This window comes from Ictalurus punctatus, chromosome 15 (genome assembly GCF_001660625.3).
Source record: "Ictalurus punctatus breed USDA103 chromosome 15, Coco_2.0, whole genome shotgun sequence".
In the NCBI taxonomy this organism is placed as follows: Eukaryota; Metazoa; Chordata; class Actinopteri; order Siluriformes; family Ictaluridae; genus Ictalurus; species Ictalurus punctatus.
In genome coordinates, this window is record NC_030430.2 from 13,147,985 (window position 1) to 13,170,425 (window position 22,441).

The 22,441-nt window shown below is 39.0% G+C and overlaps 1 protein-coding gene across 2 annotated transcripts; it reads right to left on the reverse strand.

Annotated features, from left to right (window-relative positions):
- Window positions 1-2,425: 2,425 nt before the first annotated feature.
- rbbp8l (retinoblastoma binding protein 8-like) lies at window positions 2,426-21,989 on the reverse strand. 2 transcript variants are annotated; one of them, XM_017486985.3, is made up of 15 exons: window positions 21,715-21,989; window positions 18,412-18,485; window positions 15,590-15,632; window positions 12,338-12,433; window positions 11,767-11,879; window positions 10,640-10,715; window positions 10,209-10,417; window positions 10,047-10,099; window positions 9,801-9,856; window positions 8,882-9,533; window positions 5,371-5,485; window positions 5,248-5,282; window positions 5,016-5,121; window positions 3,716-3,823; window positions 2,426-3,329 (listed from the first exon to the last, which is right to left on the reverse strand). In XM_017486985.3, exons 2-14 carry the CDS (start codon window positions 18,476-18,478, stop codon window positions 3,735-3,737), a joined length of 1,710 nt encoding a protein of 569 aa, XP_017342474.1. In that variant the 5' UTR covers window positions 18,479-18,485; window positions 21,715-21,989; the 3' UTR covers window positions 2,426-3,329; window positions 3,716-3,734. The 2 variants fall into 2 exon arrangements, with proteins under 2 accessions (XP_017342474.1, XP_017342473.1); XM_017486984.3 differs by lacking the exon at window positions 21,715-21,989 and adding an exon at window positions 19,180-19,511.
- Window positions 21,990-22,441: the final 452 nt, after the last annotated feature.

Consider the following 22,441-nt stretch of genomic DNA (forward strand, 5'->3'; position numbering starts at 1 on the left):
AAAACCCCCTAAAGAATTAATTAATTAATCAATCAAAAAAAAAAAAAAAAAAAAAAAAAAGCAGCTCTTGTTGCTCAGGCTGCTAACACTGAGCACCCTAATAACCAACTACCAAATAGTAGTAGCTCGTAATTGGTTTTTGAAATACTAGTCTGCTGTTATGAGGCATCAATAATAGTTCTAGCCTACTACTTCTACTACTAGTAAACTTTTAAAAATAAAGCTTCCAAATAGAACCATAAAGGGTTTTTCAGCCTGATGCCATAGGATTTGCACAAATAGCCATTTGCTATCAAGTTCTTTAGAGAACCATCTATTACAGGTGCTTTATAGAACCCAGAAATGGTTCTTCACAGCAGTGCCACAAGGAACCATGTTATCATAAGTTCTCTAAAAACCCTTAGTTAGTGCTTTAAGTAACCAAAGTAAGGTTCTTAAGAGTGATGCCTTTTCCAGTCCCACTTTATAGGATTCATGTTAACCTGTTAGGATGATACCTTGCAGAACCAATACACTGCTCTGAAGAACCTATAATGAGACATAAAGAACTTCCCCAAAGAACCATATAGCTTAACTCAAGAACCCTATACCACAGAAAAAATGGTTCTTGGCCAAAAGAAGGTTCTTCAGAGAACCTGTGGTGCTGTAAAGAACCATTGAATAACCTTTATCTTTAAGAGTGTAGTAGTAGTAGTAACAGTAGTAGTAGGAAGAAGAAGAAGAAGAAGAAGAAGAAGAAGAAGAAGAAGAAGAAGAAGAAGAAGACACCAATATAATAAAGTTTACTTATGTAGCACTTTCCAAAAATTATGCACAAAGTGCTGGTTGAAACAAGAAAAGTGGAATACCAAAAGCAACAAAAGACAGAACATGCAACGGCTTACACAAGGGTGTCTTCTAAATCAGATGACTATCTAAAAAAAGTAATAGATAATAAGATGGCATAAAATGACAAACACAATAGAGACGCAACAATAATTGTTGTTGTTGAGATAATTAATAATAATTATTATTATTGTTGTTGAGACACAAAGCACACAGTGTATAAGGGTACAACCAGTAATCTTTTAATCCCTTATCAAATTTGAGGATTAAATAGCAACTTCCTCCACAGACAGAGAGAGAGAGAGAGAGAGAGAGAGAGAGAGAGAGAGAGAGAATCAATATAGGACTAAATGAAATGAAAAATAGGGTATGGATTATAGCTCTTTGCTCTTGAAATTCCACATGCTTAATATCCGTCCATCTGTCCACTGGTAAATGCAACATCATAGGGAATGACTGCAAGGTACACAGTCATACACATACACACAAACGCGCGCACACACACACACACACACACACACACACACACACACACACACACACACAAACAAACCTGAAACCTTCACAAAGCACAGCTCACGTGTACGGGCTCCTAATATGCAAATACTGTGAAGAGAAGGAGGAAGTCAAACTGTAAGTGCTGATAATAATTAGCCAAGCAATTAAATTATGTGTGCACAAACCACAATACACAAACCTGGTTTGTGTATGGTGGAACAGATATAATAGATAAATATATATGTACACACACACCCACACACACACAGTGGGGGAAATCAGTATTGAACATGTCAACATTTCTTTCAGTAAATATATTTCCAATGAGGCTGTTCACATGAAATTTTCACCAGACTGTTATTAACTCATAAAATCAGGAAATATAAAGAATTCACAACATTAAAGTCCATAAATAAAGTTATGTGTAATAAAGTGGAATGTCAATTCAAGATGCTTCCTGTATGAAGAACTTAATCAGCCGCAGTATTCAGGTGTGATTTTGGCCATTTCTTCTAATCATATTGTCTTTAAATCTTGTTCAATTGGAATCAAATCAGGTGATTGACTGGGCGATTCTAACACCTTGATTCGTGAGAGCTCTTTGCTTTTACCCATCATGAGATGTTTCTTGTGTGAACCCTTCGGACCGCAAAGCCTTTTTATAGACCATCAATTTACTAACCCAAATGATATTAATTTGCACAGATAGGGGGGTATAATTACCTATGGATTTCAGCTGGTTCCTTGCCTTACCTTGCCTTGGAGAACTGCTTTTTCTTAGTGTGTTCAATACTTTATTCCTGTGTCATTCCACTTTATTTATGGTCTTTAATGTTGTGAATTCTTTATATTTCCAGATTTATTGAGTTAATACTGATGTATGTATATAAACTAAAAAGGTGGCCATTATAAATTGATACCATTCTGATATATTGTGGTATACCTGTCACTGCACATATTGTAAAATAATGAATGAACCTCCTGGTACTGAAATATTGTTTCCTGTATGCTCTGTCAGAGGAAGTGTGTCCATATTGCTTTGTATTTCACTTCCTGTGCTGTGACCCCTGCTAGAGTCACTGCTAAAGAAACACAAGATACATCAAAATAGCTCATTTGTTTATTTCAACATACAGTGATACATTTTTATGCATTCTTTAAAGCCTCAGATAGTACTCTAAAAACACCGGGCATGAGTTTCCACAGTGACTTTTAAGAACAGTTCAACTGATTGAAACAAACTGTATTGTGTAAGTCTGACATGGCTAAAGACATTTTAAAATGAACCCCCACCCCTTTACATGCTCGAAATGGTCACAGCTGCTGCAAGTGGAAAGTTCACTCTTACAAAATATGTGCTCTGCCATCACAAAGACCAAAACCAGAAACGGGAAGTGGAGGGTGTTTCATTTGTCACATTTGCAAGAGACAGGCCTTAAAAAAAACAAACAAACAAACAAAAAAAACAACAACAAAAAAAACACAAACGGAAGAAATAGCCTGGTTGACTGACAGTAATTTGCTTCTATGAAAACTTATCAAGGAAGGGAAAATGGAAGCTGATACACAGATCCATGTATGAAGAGACAGTCAGAGAGAAAGATGTGTTGAGAAACAAGTGATCCAAAAGAAATGATTTCTGGTTACAAGTCAAATTTGTTCACAACCTCAGGACAGGAAGTGCAGTGGTCTGTCACTTCCTGTCTCCTACAGGCAAATAATTCTGGGAACTCTCCATACTAATCTTTGAGATGTTGTGTGCATAGAAGAGCACTTGATCTGGTAGTCAGGCCATGTAACCTCCAAAACAAGTGTGATATTCTGAAACAAGTGCTAAAATTAGATGTATTTTTTGTCTTTCCTGTGTGATTTCTGGCCTGCCTGCTGCTATAGTGCAATAGATGAGGGGTGGGCATCTTTTTCTGTACATCAACTCAAACATAGGGTCTTTGATGCATGGTTGCAGAAGGACATGCACCAAGATTGTTGTACGCCATACACTATATCTGCAAAACAATAAAGCAAAACCATTAATCAGCAAGGAGATGTGAAGCCTAATATGAAGCTAATTCATTAATTAATTCAGTCGTTCATTCATTCTTTTATATTTATTTAACCCAGTTTTCTCCCAATTTGGTCATTGGCCATTCCCACCAACTAGCTAGATCTCCTCTATCTAGCAACACCACATCTTTCTACTCCTCAGCTGAACACACTCAGAGGAAAATTAACTGCCCTCTTTCACATACATGAGCTAACAGACACCCATGAATGGTTGTGGCATTGTTGGGATTCAAACCTGCAATCTCCCGATGACAGGGAGGTGCTTTCCAGTTAATCAATTTAATTTGAAAGGGAAACGAAATGTAAAGTAAGAAAAACACTAACTGACCATATACATGACATTGAGTTCAACCTTGCTCTGAGTCTCCAAGGTTGGCCCCCTGTGGCTGTAGTGTTGTCCTCATTTTCTTTTCTTTTTGTGGGCGCCGTTGAAGGGCTATTCCAGGAAAACAAAAGAAGCAAAATACAAGTGAAGGAATGAATGATTGAATGATTAAATAAATGAATGGATAAATGATTTTAAATCAAACTGCTCAGAAATGGTTTTAGAGTAATCTTACTGAAAATGAGTAGCTGGGAGTTGAATACCTTTGCGTTTTATTGATCTTACTGTGGTGTACAACAAGGGTCTATATTTGGTCCAATTTTATTTTCATTGTGTATTAACCATATTGGTTCTGCTATTAAGTACTTTAAGTATTATATGTATGGTTGGGGTGTGTGTGTATATGTCTTGTGTGATTTTATGTGTGATCACACTATACTAAGTATAGCAGTACTTAGTAATATGGGTAGTGGTAGCTCATTGGTTAAGACATTGGACTACTGATTATGTCATGAATTCAAATCCCAGCACTCAGAAGCTGCCACTGCTGGGCCCTTGAGCAAGACTCTTAACCCTCAACTGCTAAGCTGTATAAATGAGATAAACGTAGGTTGCTCTGGATATGGGCATCTGCCAAATGCCATGAATGTAAATGCAATTCCCTGCATAAGTCTTCTTATGCTCACGTAATTGTGTTTAACAAATAATGTGAAATGATTAAATTATTTGAAATAATAACACCAAAAAAAGCTGACGCTGGCGTAGCTCCTGAGTCACTGTGACTAAGACCTGGCTAAAGCAGTTACTGAAGACAAAAGAATTAATTATTATATATATATATATATATATATATATATATATATATATATATATATATATATATATATATATATATGTGTGTGTGTGTGTGTGTGTGTGTGTGTGTGTATGTATTTTGAACTACTGATTAATGATTTACAGCTCGACATCTTTTCTGCTGACACCATTGGGTAGGGTAAACAAATATTCAGGCCTTTCATTAGATGTGGTTCATGAAAAGAAACTGATTATTCAATTGAAGGTCATACTGGGACATTATAGTTTTCAAACCCTTTAGGACAAAATAAAGAAAAGAAAGAAATGCATTTTAGAACAGAATATTCATTAATTATTCAAGTCAAAAAGAGTAAAAAAAAAATTTCAGATAGGAGAAAGACCATGGTGAAGCTCCTAGCTAACTCCCTATAAATTACCATCTCCAGTAGTGACAAAGCTCCCACACCCAGCCCCTCCATGTCTTAAATCTAATTACATGCCCTCATACCTTCAGGAGTCTGGCCTGGTCTCTTCCTCATTATACCCTGTTTGCTAGTCTCTTTTTCTTCATCCTGGTCTTGTGGGCTGCTGCCTTCCTCCATGTCCTGCTCTTTCTGCAGCAGCAAAGCATTTACAATATGTATCACAATGAAAACACTGAGAAAGCACCAACAAAGTGTCTCAGTAGTGTTACTATGATAAGACACACAGTTAGCAGTTCAAGTCTGAAGAAAACTTACCTGTCCTTCTGATTTTAATGACTCTAGGACCACAACTGTGAGGACAAACAGAAACACATTATTTACTCAGATATTTTTCTCTCAATTTCCATAATAAGAACAGTAATTATTCAGAGGCACTACCTGGACGAAGAGAAATGGTCAGAGTGGGGACTTTCAGATTTTCAGTGTCTATATTCTCATTCTTCTCACTTCCATCATCTCCCTCTTCCTTATGTCTTTCCCCAGTTTCTTCTCTCTTCAAAATTGCAAGAGAAAAATAGAATACAATTTTAAAAGTTAGTCTTAGATTCAATCAACCTCCTCCTCTCTCTCACGCTCTCTTGCTTTCTCTTAAACACACACAGACACATGTTTGCCAATTCACCTACTGGCATGTTTAGTAGGTAGTAGGAAACTGGAGAACGCAGAGGAAACTTACACGTATCTGTGCAAATCACAACACAAACAGCAACCCAACCTCAGGATTCTACTGCATCATTGTGCCACCCCACACCCACACACACACACATACACAGAGAGAGACACAGACATAACCTAGACATAATAAGCGTATGGTCTGAGCACTGACAGGCTGACCCCCCACCCCTTCAACCTCTGCAGCAATGCAGGCAGCACTCATATGTCTATTTCCCAATGGCAACCTCTGAATATGATGCTGAGCATGTGCACTCAACTTCTTTGGTCAACCATGGCGAGGCCTGTTCTGAGTGGAACCTGTCCTGTTAAACCGCTGTATGGTCTTGGCCACCGTGCTGCAGCTCAGTGTCAGGGTCTTGGCAATCTTCTTATAGTCTAGGCCATCTATATGTAGAGCAACAATTCTTTTTTTGAGATCCTCAGAGAGTTCTTTGCCATGAGGTGTCATGTTGAACTTCCACTGACCAGTAGGAGGGAGTGTGAGAGCGATGACACTAAATTTAACACACCTGCTCCCCATTCACACCTGAGACCTTGTAACACTAATAAGTCACATGACACTGGGGAGGGAAAATGGCTAATTGGGCCCAATTTGGACATTTTCACTTAGGGGTGTACTCACTTTTGTTGCCAGTGGTTTAGACATTAATGGCTGTGTGTTGAGTTATTTTGAGGGGACAGCAAATTTACACCGTTATACAAGCTGTACACTCACTACTTTACATTGTAGCAAAGTGTCATTTCTTCAGTGCTGTCACATGAAAAGATATAATCAAATATTTACAAAAATGTGAGGGGTGTACTCACTTTTGTGAGATACTGTACTTACAAAAAAGGAACCTTAGGTCAGGACCAGACATCCATACCTTTATATCTACTCACAATAGTCTAAACTCTTGGAAGGTAGATGAGCTTAAAAGAAAAGCAAATATTAACTAGCCTTATTGTCCACACCCTTCCTCCATTCACATGGCAGCTACCAGTCAATGAGGGTGATGAGTGCAGATCAGTTTATGCTCAGAAACAAAATTCTGAAGGTTTGTATTCTTGTTAGTATAATAATGCCATTATGGTCAGATATCTATTTTCAGGATGTCAATCAAACAAAGGTGTAGAGAATTAATGAGAGGAAGTATTGCTAGGTGGAATCATATGGGTTGTTTTTTGTTATTGTTTGTTCAACTAAAATAATGTCAAGCTTTGACAGAGATGAGGATGTTGACTGTCACAACATCTGAGGTAGATGAGGATAAAATCTCATCCTCTGAGCATCAACTGCTGTTGGGCCAGATATGTTAAAATGCTAGTGGCATATGTAACTGTGGTTACTTGAACCCTGAATAACAACCAGGGCAGGGAGAAATCACCTGGATACCTTCTTTTGTGTGTGTGTGTGTGTGTGTGTGTGTGTGTGTGTGTGTGTGTGTGTGTGTGTGCATGCACGTATGCTGTGGCTTTCCAAAAAAGTGATACATGATGATATTTGCAACAAATATCATTATCATACAAGCTAGCTTTTCCCCCAAACATTCTTGCAATTTCTCATTGGGTTGGTTTAGAGTGACAATGAACCCTGATGGTTACCTGAGATTTGTACAACCACATTTGCATGTGTAACTAGTTGTGTACCGCCCCTCCTAACCACAATGGGAATCAGAATTACCTGGATAACTTAAACTATATGGCTGAAAGTATGTGGACATCACTCCTAAATATTGAGTTTAGGTGTTTCAGAACACTCACTGCTAACTGGTGTATATGTAAAATCAAGCACATGGCTATGCAATCTCCATAGACAAACATTGGCAGTAGAATGGGTTGTATTTAAGAGCTCAGTGACTTAAAAGGATGCCACCTTTTCCAGAAGTCAAATTTCTGCCCTGCTATATCTGCTCCAATCAACTGTAAGCGTTATTATGAAATGAAAACATCTGGGAGCAACAACAGCCACGCTCAACCACAAGGCCATCCAGACTCACAAATTTGGGCCACTGAGTGCTGAAGCATGTAGTACAGAAAAATCTCCTATCCTCTGTTGCAGCTCTTGTTAAGATGTTCCAAACTACCTCTGAAAGCAACATCAGCACAAGAACTGTGCATTAGGAGTGTCATGAAATGGGTTTCCATGGCTGAGCAGCTGTGCAAAGCGTGGACTGGAGTGGTGTAAAGCATGCTGCTACTGGACTCCGGAGAAGTGGAAATGTGTTCTCTGGAATCATGGTTCACTAATTGGCAGTCTGATTTATGAATCTGGGCTTGGTGTCTGCCAGGAGAACACTACCTACTGGAATGCATAGTGCCAACATTAAAGTTTGGTGGAGAAAGGATCTGGGGCTGTTTTTCAGGGTTTTGCTCAGGCCTCTTGGTTCCAGTGAAGGGTAATGTTAATGCTACAGCATACTAAAACATTTTAGACAATTGCATGCTTCCAACATCGTGGCAACAATTTGGGGAAGGCCCATTCCTGTTCCAGCATGACTGTGCCCTGTGCACAAAGCAATATCCATAAAGACATGAGTTTGGTGTAAATGAACTCCAGTGGCTTGCAAAAAACCTAAATCTCAACCCCACTGGAACACCTTTGGGATTATTTGAAATGTCAATTGCAAGCTATGCCTTCTTGTCCAACATCAGTGCCTGACCTCACAAATGTTCTGTTGAATGAATGGGCACACTACAAAATGGGACAGTCACTGAGGAGTAATTCTGCCACCAATGTATGCAAAGCGGGTTAATCAGCAAAGCATTCAGATCTCCCATTGTTTTTGCTGAAGTGACTGATAGCTTAAGAAAAAACAATTAAATAAGCCTATGATCATAGAGCCATCTCTGATTCAAATAGACATGATCCTAAAAAGCAGTGAGATTACAATAGAGCAAAGATGTGCACAATGAAGTTTTTTTATTCTCAGAAGCTTCTGTAATATTGAGTTAGCAATGATAAACAATAAATACTTGGACCACTGCATAATATATCAGTACAAAGGTGGTCTCATGACTATTACTTAGGCATGCTATATATTACGCATGATGAGGTTTGAGATGCAGCATTGGATTCTATCCAGTTTGTGTCGATGTTGGCACTTACAGCTGTGAGTAGCTCAGAACATCAGTGTAGCTTGCAGTAGCTTTTTCTACCATATAGGGTGTAATAAAAAATATTGATTCCAGCAGATTTAATATTAGAAATCAGATACAAGATTGTATTTAGTACCTGTAGTTTTGTATCCCCTGTTTGCGCATCACTCTGCGGACTGGAAGCATATGGAGCTGAAGATGGTGAGGAGAGTGGAGCCGGAGGTGATGAAGATGAAGACGATTGCAAGTCCATCTCTGTTTCTTTGGGGCCTGAGGCATTGGACAGATCTAAAGGTGCCTCTTCATCTCCTTCTCGTAGATTTTCTCCAAAGATCCTCTTATGCTGTGAACTTGTCCAGGTGCTCGATGATGTTCTCTTTTCTTTGCCATCTGTCAGCTCGAAGAGGCTCCTCGGGTGTGGGAAGATGGGTCGTGGATGGGCAGGGCTTTGAGATGGTAGGTGGGACTCAAAGCCTGGTGGAACCAGGCTTGAAAAGCGAAGTATGGGAGAGCTAGAGTCATGCTTCAGGTTCGGACTCACCACCATGCCACCACTGGTACCTGTCTTCACCACTGATCCCCAATCTGAACGTTCAGGCAGGGGCCAGGGAAGGTTGGATGGAGTTGTTTTGATTGGATGGGGCCGCAGTGGGATAGACACAAGGGCAGGACGTTCCTCAGAGCGTCTGGTTGAAAACAAGGGGTTGTTCTTCAGAAGACGAAGGTGAGGAGGGATGGAAGGTGAGGTGGGGGATGGATGAGCCTCCAAGGAGTCCACACTAATTGCTCTGTAGAGAGAAGAAATCAAGACTTAAGGAGCAGGTATGAATACAGTTGGTTGTGGTTCAAACTGCTACTTTGGCATCATCTATTTTTTTTACATTCACTATTGAAAATGATAGCCACCTCAACATTTGGTAAAAATTCACATCTATAGTTGAGGCTAGTTGCTACTGTAGATGCTACTGCATAACATATAATAGGTTTACAACAAGATTTTTCATCTTGAACAGAGCATCTCTCTAAATCCATCCATTTCTGATTTTGAACCTCACCTTCTCTCTTTCCATGTTGCTTGGTTTGCTACAAAATTCGGCTGTCTACTTGACTCCTGAAAAGTATTGACACCCAATCGCATTAAAAAAACAACAACACAACCATATATGAAAAAGAGTAACTGAGATACAGATAATTTGTCAAAAACATTAATTAATTTACCAAATCATTTTGTTTGAAAGATTTGCCTAATACAGATATGTCCCAAACCCTTGAACTTATTATTAAACTGCATGATCACTTACAGGATGATGCATTAAACTCCACCCTTGTAACCGTTTGTGCTCTGATCCTTTGTCTGTATATGTTGATATGGGAAAAAAAAAAAACAAAAAAAAAAACAGGCATTAAATAAATAAGGAATGAGCTGAACTGTGAAAATGTACAGTATATCATTGAGGCAGTACCTGATGATTCCGGTCTGTCACCTGGGGTCTCTTTGCTTTGGCTGTGTTCAGTTTCACTCTTCACATTGGCTGCTGGTGTAGTGGCGCCCCCTGGTGCAGGCTGATCATTCTTCAGAACAGAGGTGGCCATGGACAGAGAAGTGACTGTAGGGTTGGGAGAATGCTTAACCTCAGGGGTTCCTGCTCTCTCTGAGTGACCATTCTGCTGCCTGAAAGGTCAAGGCCAGAATATGTAGTTAAATGCATAATATGCATATATTATTTTAAATAATTTTCAGAACTAGAACCTAAACATCACGCATATTGCTTCATGTTTTTAATTAAAAAGCCTTTACCAAGCGAGACTTGTCCATTACAATTTATGAAAGAAAAGGCATGTATCCATACTGATGAAAAGTCACACAGACACACTGTATGAGAATGACACTCACTCTGTCCGTTCTCGTAGACTCTTCACCTCCTCTTTCAGTCTTTCATTCTCTTTCACCAATGCATTGATCTCACCCACTTTAGGAGTAGGAAAACAGCAAAGAAAGAAGAAGAACATAACAAGGAAATAATTTAGAGTAGCCAAGGGTCAAGGGTCTATGGAATATCAAGAATTTACTGGTTACATTCCAACCATTTAGAGCTTACAACATTTTTTCCTGGTATTCTATTTTTCGCCAGCATGTATAGCGTGTCAATATACTTTGGTGTCAGAAATTATTCATGTAAACTACCCAGTCAAAACTCTGAACACAAAACTTTGATCTAAAACAAATGTAAATAGCCCATGTACAAATTTATTTCTGAATCAAGATGCACTTAAAACAAGTCATTTTTATTAATTTCTCCATTTAACATTCAAATTGTTATTTATATATGATAATATGATATATGATAATTCTATATTCTATATTTCATACTGTTAAGATTTTTATTCTAAAAAATATAGAAAATAGTTAAAATGAAGAAAACACTTTTAGTTGTACAAACTTTCAAACTGACCTCAACTGCTGGTAAATCTAAACAACCCCTTTTACTTTTCAGTTTAAATAGTTATAATCATTCAGAAACATCATTAACGTTCAGCTCTTGTATGTTGTATGCAGTAATCAAATAGGTACCAGCTATGCTAGTCCTAGATCTGCAACTACAGTACTTCACTTAGTCTGAGGCATAAATAGTCTAATTATAGTATTAATTATTTTAAAAAATATTTTTAAAAATATACTTATTTAATATCATTAAATAAATTCATTGCCTGCTGCAATTTAAGGTTGTTAGTTCAGTGGTGTCTTAAGTTGTTAAGAGTACAAAAGGTGGCAGCACTGAGGGAGAAAAGAGGTGCACCCATAATCTACTAAACTAAGTATTGATTAACTCATATGGATTAACTCCTACTCCTCACTAAGAAGTTCTCTGAGAATTTTACCACACATTTTAAGAGTAATTTTCAGAACCTTTATACTGTACATATTGATCTCAAAAGCTATTAATAAATGTTTTTTTTTTCTGAATAGTTTGGGTACCTGATTGCTTCTAAGAACCATGCATTTGCATATGCATAACCTACTCAGTATGGATATGTGCTGCAGACTCTGGAGTTGGGAGGTTTCATACTCCTGCTGTCTTTTCTTTGCCATCTCCTGGGTGACTGTACACCTGTCACACAACCCAGCTCGTAACCTGTGGAGACACACACACACACACACACACACACACACACACACACACACACACACACACACACACACACACACACACACACACACACACACACACACACACACACACACACACACACACACACACACATATGCATATCTGTCTTACTAAGACTTATTGTCTTACTATTCATGAAATAATTATTAATGCAGCTAATTACTACCATGCTTACTACAAATTACTACAAAACGTTTGGCTCTTTTAGTTTTTCAAAATAAAAGCTACAGTTTTTATAAACAAAGAAGAAGCAGAAAGAGCAAAGTCAAGACTGCCAGTCCCCACAATGATATACCCCACACACGAGAAGAGCGAGAGAGAGCGCGAAAGAGCGAGTGAGAGAGAACACCCAAGTGTTCCAATCATAGTGTGAAAGATTAGTAGTAACATACACCCACACCCACCCTCACACACATACATACATGTTTTCTAGCTGTTTGATGTTTTCTGTGAGCATCTTGTGTTGCTCTCTCAGTTGCTGGTTCCTGTTGTACAATTCCTCCAGTCTCTTTGCATCACTACAAAACAAACACAAAAGTCTCTGTGATACAAAAATCAGGATACAAGCTCTATATAAAAAAGATGTGTTAAACTATAAAACTAACACTATCATATTAGGGCTGACACTGGCCTGACATTATCTGCGGACCTTAGGTCAGCTTAGACATGATTTTGATTTTGTCCACTGATGTATTTTATGCTAGGAGCATGTGTTCCTTTGACACAGAAATGACACAGACCTTCCATGTGAACATAGGACACAATTTGGCTTAATGCATGCTGCCATCAGGATTGGCTGCTGCTCAGTCCTCTGATATCAGTACTATATTGAAAATGGGAACTAACTAGAGAGAATATTATTAATTGGAACATTTGTAAACTATCCAAAAGTCTGTTTTGTTATAAAGATTCAAAGGAAGAAACTGTAAACCAATGACATTTCAAATGTTGGTGAATGTAATTGTCATGTCTTTGCCAGAATGTCCACTCCAGTTCCAAGAACACAGTGCATCCTACAAACATGGCTGCCAAGGACTACAACACACCGCCATCTCAAACACTCTCATGTTCACCAGATTACTGATTGCCAATAGTTGGACTCATACCTGTTACAATCACAACTACACTCACAGTATATAAGGACTCTTAGTTCACACTTACCTTGTTAAGTATACACTCTGTGATGATTTTCACCAGTCGTTACCAAGACTTTTGATTATTGATTGCTGGCTTCCTCAACTTGCTCTTGTCCAACTTTTTAATACTGTTTGTTGATTACCTGACATTTGCCTGTACCACAATCTTGTTTTTGAATCTCATCTTTGTTTTGATTGCCAAGATTATTAAACACGTGTCAACAGGCACTTGTGCCATTTCCTGCATACTTGAAAGAATACTTCGCCAACTCATGGATATAGCAAGAAACTTCGAGTTTTATTCGACTGACATTTGCAGCACAGGACCGCATCGTACAAGAACAGTAGCAGCAGCTTGACCAACTCATCATGCAGATGGCACAGCTCCAAGCCACACCAGACCCACTGACCATAGAACCCATGCAACTGGGACAAGTAAATTGGAACAACATGGAACCCCAGAGCTGATGTTGAGAGAGGCTGTGCTTCTACTGTGGTAGTTCCTAGCACCAAGTGGTACAGTGTCCATCACGGTCACAGAGCAAAGTTTCTCAGTCCACATCTGAGCAAGCCTCCTCTGTACTTTGCTTCACCATGGTGAGTGCTCCTGAGTTTCTTTCTCACCCAAATTTTGTGCTACCCATTGAGATTGCTCACTCGGGGAATGCATCTTTTGTTACAGTGCTGATTGGCTCTGGGGCCACTGGGAACTTCATTGACCAGTCCCACGCAGAAAGACTCCACCTGCCCCTACAACCTCTGCAACACCCCCTCAAAGTCCAAGCCCTGGATGGAGAACCCAGTGGAGGAGGCTCCGTCACACATTGTACTGAGCCCATCACCATGCACCACAAGAACATCTCAGAAATGTAAAAAACATCAGAAGGAAGAACTCCCAGACAGTGTCCAGTGGGAAGGAAGTTTGTATCATCAGCTCTTCATGATAAGTTAATGGATAAGTTAGGTCACATGGGCTCACACCTTCCCTGCCACGGGACACCCCGGCACTCACAGAATGCAACAATTACTCCATTGTAAATATTAGTGGCCCAACATGTTGCAAGATGTCCACAAATTCATCTCATACTTTTCTGTTTGTGCCCAGGCCAAAGTACCTCACAACCTGCCAGTGGGTAGACTTATGCCACTTCATGTGCTTCAACAATGTTCACACCTAGCCAATGACTTCATCATGGACGAGCCACCATCTCAGCACACCACAATTATCCTAGTAATAGACCGATTTTCCAAGTCCATCTGTTTGATACCCCTCCCAGGCTTTCCCTCAGCCTTAGAAACAGTAGAACTCATTTTTAACCATGTCCTCAGGTACTTTGGCATCCCAGAGGACATTGTTAGTGACCAGGGGGCTCAGTTTACATCTGCAGTCTGGCGAGGCTTCATGGAAAAACTGAGGGTCTCAATAAGCCTTACTTCAGGGTATCATCCCCAAGCCAGCGGTCAGGTAGAAAGGGCCAATCAGGAGGTTCGACACTTCGTGTACACCTTCTGTGCCAATAACCAGGAGGACTGGGCACAATTTCTCTCATGGGCCAAATATGTGCAGAACTTCCCACTCAGCAACAAAACTCTTGCTATTTCAAAGAGTCCTAGGATACCAGCTGACCCTATTACCATGGAACAGAAACCCCACTGATTCCCCTACAGTGGACAGCTGGTTCCAACAAAGTGAACGAGTGTGGGAACAGGCTCACCAGGACCTTGAACAAACTGCCCAGATCACTATGAAATTCGCAGACAGTCAGGGCGAGACACCCATCTACAATCCAGGGCTCTCCACCAGGGATTTGCGCATAACAGAAGGCTGCAGAAAGCTGGCACATTGGTACATCAGCCCCTTCAAGATCTTCAATGATGTCACCTACAAGCTGTAACTGTCGCATCATAGTCGCATAGCTACATCATTTCATGTTTTCCACCTTAAGTCAGTTAAGCCAGGACCAATTGCCCCTAGCATTCCCCCCACCCCCAACACCTTTTTACATCAAACGAGAACCTGCATTGGTGTTGCAGGGGAAAGGGTATTATTCTGTCATGTTTACTCAAGAATCAGCATCAAAATACAGTTCCCAGAACACAGCATGTCCTACAAACATGGCCGCCAGGGACAACAACACACCACCAACTCAAACACTCTCACGTTCATGTTAACTGTATTACTGATGGCACACACCTGGACTTACAATCACAGCCACATTCACAGTATATAAGGACTCTTAGTTCACACTCACCTTGATAGGTATACACTCTGTTGATTTTCACCAGTCATTACCAAGCCTTTGATTATTGATTGCTATCTTGGTTTTGATTGTGTTTCTGGTTTCCTCAACTTGCTTTTGTCTGACCTTGTTAATGCTGTTTGCTGATTGACTGACATTAGCCTGCAATTCAACCTTATTTTTGAAGCTTGCTTTTGTTCCGATTGCGAAGATTATTATAAAAGTGTCAACCTGCACTTGCATCCTCACCTGCTTACCTGACAGTAATCAAGGAGACAACATGCTGTAAAGGACTCACCAGTTTTTCTTATTGGTTAGTTCGAGCACCTTCTGCTGCAAACCTAATGAATGAGAAAATAAAATCAAGACTGGCAATCAGGGAAAAATAATAATAATCATCATTATTCTATCTATCTATCTATCTATCTATCTATCTATCTATCTATCTATCTATCTATCTATCTATCTATCTATCTATCCACACACACACACACACACCTCCAGTAATATTGGCACCCTTGGTAAATATGAGCAAAGAAGGCTGTGAAAAATTGTTAAACATTTTGATCTTTTGTTTAAAAAATTCACAAAACACTCTGCTCTCATGGATATCAAACAATTGCAAACAAAATACAGGTTTATCAAAAAAAGAATATCTTTGTTAAGTATAGGTGTGCAACAATTATTGGCACCCTTTTAGTCAATACTTTGTGCCAAGATAACAGCTCTGAATCTTCTCCTGTAATGCCTGATAAGGTTGAAGAATACATATCAAGGGATCTGATACCATTCCTCCATACAGAATCTCTCCATATCCTTCAGATTTTGAGGTCCATGCTAGTGGACTCTCCTCTTCAGTTCACCCCACAGGTTTTCTATGGGTTTCAGGTATGGGGACTGATGGCCATAGCAGGACCTTGATTTTGTAGTCAGTAAGCCATTTTTGTGTTCATTTTGATGTATGTTTTGGATCATTGTCCTTCTATAAGATCCAACCACTGCCTATTTTAAGCTTTCTGGAAGAGGCAGTCAGGTTTTCATTTAATATCTGTTGATGATGCCATGTATCCTACCAAACTGTCCATGTCCTCTGGCAGAAAAACAGCCCTAAAAAATTAAAGAGCCACCACCATATTTAACCATGGGCATGAGGTACTTTTCCATATGGGTACATCTCTGTATCCACTAAAACCACCTCTGGTGTTTACTGAATATTTATATGAATTCATAGGTGTGCCAATAATTGTGGCACACATATATTTAACAAAGATTTTTATTTTTAATAAACCTGTATTTTATTTGCAATTCTTTGATATCCATGAGAGCAGTGTATTTGTTGAAGAAAAGATCAAAAGGTTAAACAATAAAGACACATTTTCACAGCCTTCTTTGCTCATATTTACCAAGGGTGGCATTATTATACAGTGGGGGAAATAAGAAATAAAGTTATGTGTAATAAAGTGGAATTGCACAGGAAAAAAGTATTGAACATCCATCCATCCATCCAACTTCAACCGCTTACTCCTTTTCAGGGTCGCGGGGGAACCTGGAGCCTATCCCAGGAAGCATCGGGCACAAGGCGGGGTACACCCTGCACAGGGTGCTAGTCCATCGCAGGGCACAATTTTGTTCAATTGGATTCAAGTCAGGTGATTGACTGGGCCATTCTCACACCTTGATTTTTTTTCTGTGAAACCAGTTGAGAGTTTCCTTTGCTGTATGCTTTGGATTGTTGTCTTGCTGAAAGGTCCACCCACGTCCGATGTTCATCATCCTGGTGGATGGCAGCAGATTCTTCTCAAGAATCTACTGGTAAAAGTCTCCATTCATCGTTCCTTCAATTATATGATGTCTGCCAGTACCATGCGGTGAAAAACAGCCCCACACCATGATGCTTCCACCTCCAAACTTCACTGTTGGTATACTGTTTTTAGGGTAATGTGCAGTGCCATTTCTTCTCCAAACATGGTGTACGACAGACAAAAAGTTCAATTTTGAGCTCATCTGACCAGGTTACACTCTCCCAGTATTTCATAGGCTTGTCCAAATGAGTTGTAGCAAACTTTAAACGAGCTTCAAAGAGCCTTCTCTTTAGTAATCGAGCCTTGTGGGGTTAGCATGAGCAGTGGAGTGCATTGCCTTTTGTTTTCTCTGTGACGATGACACCTGCTGCCTCCAAGGGTTTCTGGAGTTCTTTCTGAGTGGTCCTTGACTCTTGGGCTACTCTCCTGACTATTCTTCTGACTCCTTGGTCAGAAATCTTGCGAGGAGCTTCTGTGCGTGGCCGGTTGATGACGGAGTGATGTTGCTTCCACTTTCGGATAATGGCCCCAATGGTGCTTACTGGAGGAAGTTTTGAAATACGTCTGTATCCAATTCCATCGATATGTTTTGCAACAGTAAGATTGTGAAGGTCTTGGGAGAGCTCTTTGCTTTTACCCATCATGAGATGTTTCTTGTGTGACACCTTGGTAATGAAAAGCCTTTTTATAGACCATCAATTTACTAACCCAGCTGAGATTAATTTGCACAGATAGGGGGTATAATTACTTACAGATTTCAGCTGGTTCCTTGCCTTACCTTTCCTTGGAGAATTGCTTTTTCTTAGCGTGTATGATAATGTTTTCCTGTGTCATTCCACTTTATTACACATAACTTTATTTATGGACTTTAATGTTGTGAATTCTTTATATTTCCAGATTTCTTCAGTTAATACTAATGTCTGGTGAAAATTTCATATGACTAGCCAAATTTTAAATATCCCCACTATCTATATATATACTCAGAATTTTTTTTAACTTGATTCTTGATTCATAAGGCAACAATTTGACATCTGTCGATATTATTTGAATTAATAGTCTCAGATCAATTTTTGATTACCTTTGTTTGGACTCTGGGTAAACCTACTAATATTCAGGAACTATTTACACTTCAGTTATTCATTATTTTTATGCATGTCAGTTATTTTTTAATAATAATAAATTTTATAGACAACTGTACTGTAGTCAATAAGAGATTGTTGAATAGATTAATTTTAATTGTTGCCTTTTAAATGGATCCAAATGATTGGCTTGTTATGCTACTAAAAATGAGTGTAATAGTGTGGGAGAAGTGTCTCACCTTCCTGCTCCTGCTCATGGACCTCTTTCAGTTTATGTATCAGTTCAGTAAAACTCTCCACAGCCATGCTCCTCCTGCACACACACCCCCCCCAACACACACACACACACACACACACACACTCTTATGGTCTGCACTTATATAGCACTTTTTTTTTTTAACATTAGCAGGTTTCAAAGCACTTTATACTGGTTCTCATTCACCCATTCACACACACTCACACTCCATTGATAGCAGAGTTGCCATGCAAGGTGACAGCTTGCCATCGGGAGCAACTTGGGGTTCAGTGTCTTGCCCAAGGACACTTTGGTATGTGGAGTCATGTGGGTCGGGAATCGAACCACCAACCCTACGATTAGTGGACAACCCATTCTACCACCTGAGCCACAGCTGCCTATTACTTACTTACTTACTTACTTACTTACACAGCCGTCACACTGTCTTAGGGCTTAACCTACTAACATAGCAAAGCAAACTTCATAGAGGCAATATTAAGAACAATTACAAACTACCCTTGTCAGACTGGTTTCACCACAGTGCTTCAGGCATAACTTTATTTGTATGTGTGTGCATTGTGTATGTAGAGTATATGAGAGAAAGAAGAAGTGAGAGAAATAGAAATGTGTGTGATAGAGAGTGCACATTGGAACTCTGTCCATAATGTATGGGATTGCAGAAAAAAAAGATGGAATGCATATTTAGCATATAGACACTAATAAATCACTAAGAGCAACCGGACACCCAATAGACGTGCTAGGAGTCAAATACCATGCCATCCAGCTACATAATGAGGCTCTGGATCTTATCTCAGACATCCTGAGGAAATCATCTTCCAGACTGGACTCTCACGTATGGCCTGCAGGATGACATGATTGTGAAATTTAAGCCTTAAAAGATCAGATCAGATTACTAAACAAACATCCTCGGGTCATCCAGTAGCAACTGCCTGATCAGACAGGTTCAGTTCTGCTGACTATATGCCCTGAAATCGAAATACGCTCAGAAAGAAAAAGAAAGAGAAGTTGACTCACTCACATAACTGATTCTCTACCAGAAGTGTCAAAAACTATTTCTGATTATTTGTGTATATCCAGGTAGAACTTGCAACACATCTAGAAAGCAAGCAGGAAGTGATTTGCACTTCTGTAACAAAATAATATAATAATTGAGCATTTTGTGAGCTGACTCAGTTGTTTCGAAGTAAGGAAAGTACAGGTATGTGCAGTGTGTGGGCTTTCATGGACTGCAATTAAAAATGTATTTGCTGACCTTATTAATACTAGATCCACCATAGATGTGCCACAGCAAGCGTTATCCATAAACATTTGTATAAATGGAGCAAATGAGTTTTGTAGTGTATGCTGAGGGCGCTCCAGAGGGTGTGGTCTGGGCTGCCCCCCTCCACTGCCAGTCGTCTCTTGGCAGCAATGTAAATGTGCTGCATATACTCCACTTTTTTTGCTTAAAGTAATTAACATCTACCACGTTCTGACCCTTCACCTAATTCACAGCAGTATCAGAAGTCCTAATATGTGTTGTGTATACATCCTAAATGAGTACACCAGCAATGTACTCTATGAGAATACTATACTGAACTTTTTTTTTTATTAGGAAAAGATACAAAATATATAATTAACTTTATACCTAGATACAGCAATACTTTTTATTCTTTACAATGTGTATTCTTTTGTATATTAATTTGAACTTCCCTTTAAATTATAGCTGGGACTTAAGGAGGAGTGTTTCTAACTTTTCGCAGTTCTGTTTTTAATGAGTTCGGAACAGCACTCTGTCCCCCACTCCCTCAGTCTGTGTGCATGTTGGGATATGTCAGTTCAGTGTCCCGCATTAGCAGGCAGGAGCAAGAAAGAACCTGTCTTACCAAGCAAAGAAATCACTGATGTACAGTCTCAAACATATACACCCACATGTACATAGATACACACACAAATATGCACATATGCAAATTCAAATATAAACAAACACACACAGAGACATGCGTAGGTAACACACCATGTGCATTCATAAAATCACATGCTTGCACAGACTCATATTCAGTATGCTGATTATGCTGAGTAACATATGACAAATATTAATATACAACTGATGGAATATAATTATAACTGCATACAAATATAACTGATTCTAAGTGCATTCATATTTTTGTGGGCATGCCCTTTCTTTACAAATTATTATTGAATAATTCAGCACATTAAAGCACAAACAAATTGAGTGACTATTCTTAGTGACTATTCACGATGTGAGTGCATGCAAACAGATAGAACAGAAAGACAGAAAGTAATTTGACTCTAATTGAATGAAATAAATGTATTTAAAACACAGACAAACCTTCTAGTTATTTACTATGTTTTACAGTTCTCCAAGAGGTTACAGAATGCGCATATGTAATCAGTGCTCTGCTATTTAACTTGAATAAAAAGTAATTTTTGAGTGTCACACTTGTGGTTTTCTAGTACTATATATAATTGTGTAATATAGGAGTTATAAACAATCTGGGTAACATTTTACATTAAGGTTTCCTTTTACTAACATTATTCACTGCATTACTTAACAACAACTTCAGCATTAATAAGATTACTTAAGGTTTATTAAAGTTACAGAGTAAGTTAATGATGTTAATTGACAATTGTTTCAATTTGTTTCAATGGTAACAAAATACACCTGAATTAACTATTAAGTCCATTTAGAGCATGATACTCAGTGTTGATAACTTTCTTTGAAAATATTGGTTCAATCTGTTCAGTCTCATTTCTTAATTTTGACAATTAAGAACCACATACATGTTTATTGGGTCAATACAGGTTAATACTCATTTGTGGTATGAACATTGGCTAATTCTTGTGTTGATTTGGTCCATTTGCATTCACTCCATCCAGGCGTTAATGAATAAACAGTTGGAATAGATCATAATAATACTAGGTTGCATACCTTTTTTTTGTATGCCCCTAATTTCTCCATCTGGGAATTAATTATTACCTTATTATTTTTTAATTATTACCTTAGTATTACCTTATCTTATCTTATTATCTTTTTACCTCATGCCTTTATTATAATCACATTTCCATGATTCACTGAATAATCAGACACGAGGCCTCTCTTTCTTTTAGTCTTTCTTTCTCGCTCACACACACACACACACACACACACACACACACACACACACACACACACACACACACACACACACACACACCCCCCCCTCTCTAGCCCACTTAAATTTTCTATAGTGATTTTCAAGTACTGTGGTCCTGTACCTCAAATAAACCAAAACTCCAAACTCACCCTTGGCCAACTGGTGGAATTCAGACCTCAAATCCAACAGCTGGCAATCACTCTGTCTGCCAGTCACATGCAGCCTTCCAGGTCCTCGTTAAAGCACTTTCCACACCGTGAACTCTTTATTAAATTCTGATTGCTCGCAAAGTTATATGAAAATGCGAGATTCCAAGAAAAATGGTGAAAGGATAGGAATGCAGCAGAGGAGTCTTTCTTTCACGCCGCTCTCCTCTCCTTCTGCTTCTCCCTCCATTCTCCCCCCACCTACAGTGGCAGAGTAGAACAGGTTGGTGCAGTTCCCTGCCTGAACGCACAAACACCAGTTCTCCCTGGATAAACCGGTCCTGCTGAAATCCTGCTGAACCTGACTGACCAGATTTGCGCAGCAGACAGAGAGAGGAAAAAAACCTAGAAAGGATATAGAGAACCTCAAACACACAAAGCAGCTTTATTCTGCAATGATTTGGTGATTAGGGGAAAAAAGAAGTAAACATTAGAGGAAGAGAGCACCTTTTTCTACATTGCGCCTTACTGAACATCAGAATACAAGCATGAAACTGGGTTGGAATTTTAGGAATGTTTACTGCATTTCATGGAGTTGTTGGAAGTCTTACATGGATTTTGTTTAGAAAAATTATATTAAGTGAATATAAACTTTCTATTTGTTGAATGTGAATGATACAAAAATGTTCACTTATATGATTAATAGCTTATTCAGGTATGAACCAAAAAG

Bases quoted from the DNA above. Each gene is read 5' to 3' on its own strand.
- rbbp8l (XM_017486984.3), bottom strand. From the start codon at position 19,226: ATGTCTGAGATAAGATCCAGAGCCTCATTATGTAGCTGGATGGCATG. The intron at 11,880-12,337 runs GTATGTATGTGT...GTGTCTCCACAG, and splicing joins ATCAAACAGCTAGAAAACAT to GTTACGAGCTGGGTTGTGTG. The intron at 9,857-10,046 runs GTAAGTGATCAT...AATACTTTTCAG, and splicing joins GGAGTTTAATGCATCATCCT to GAGTCAAGTAGACAGCCGAA.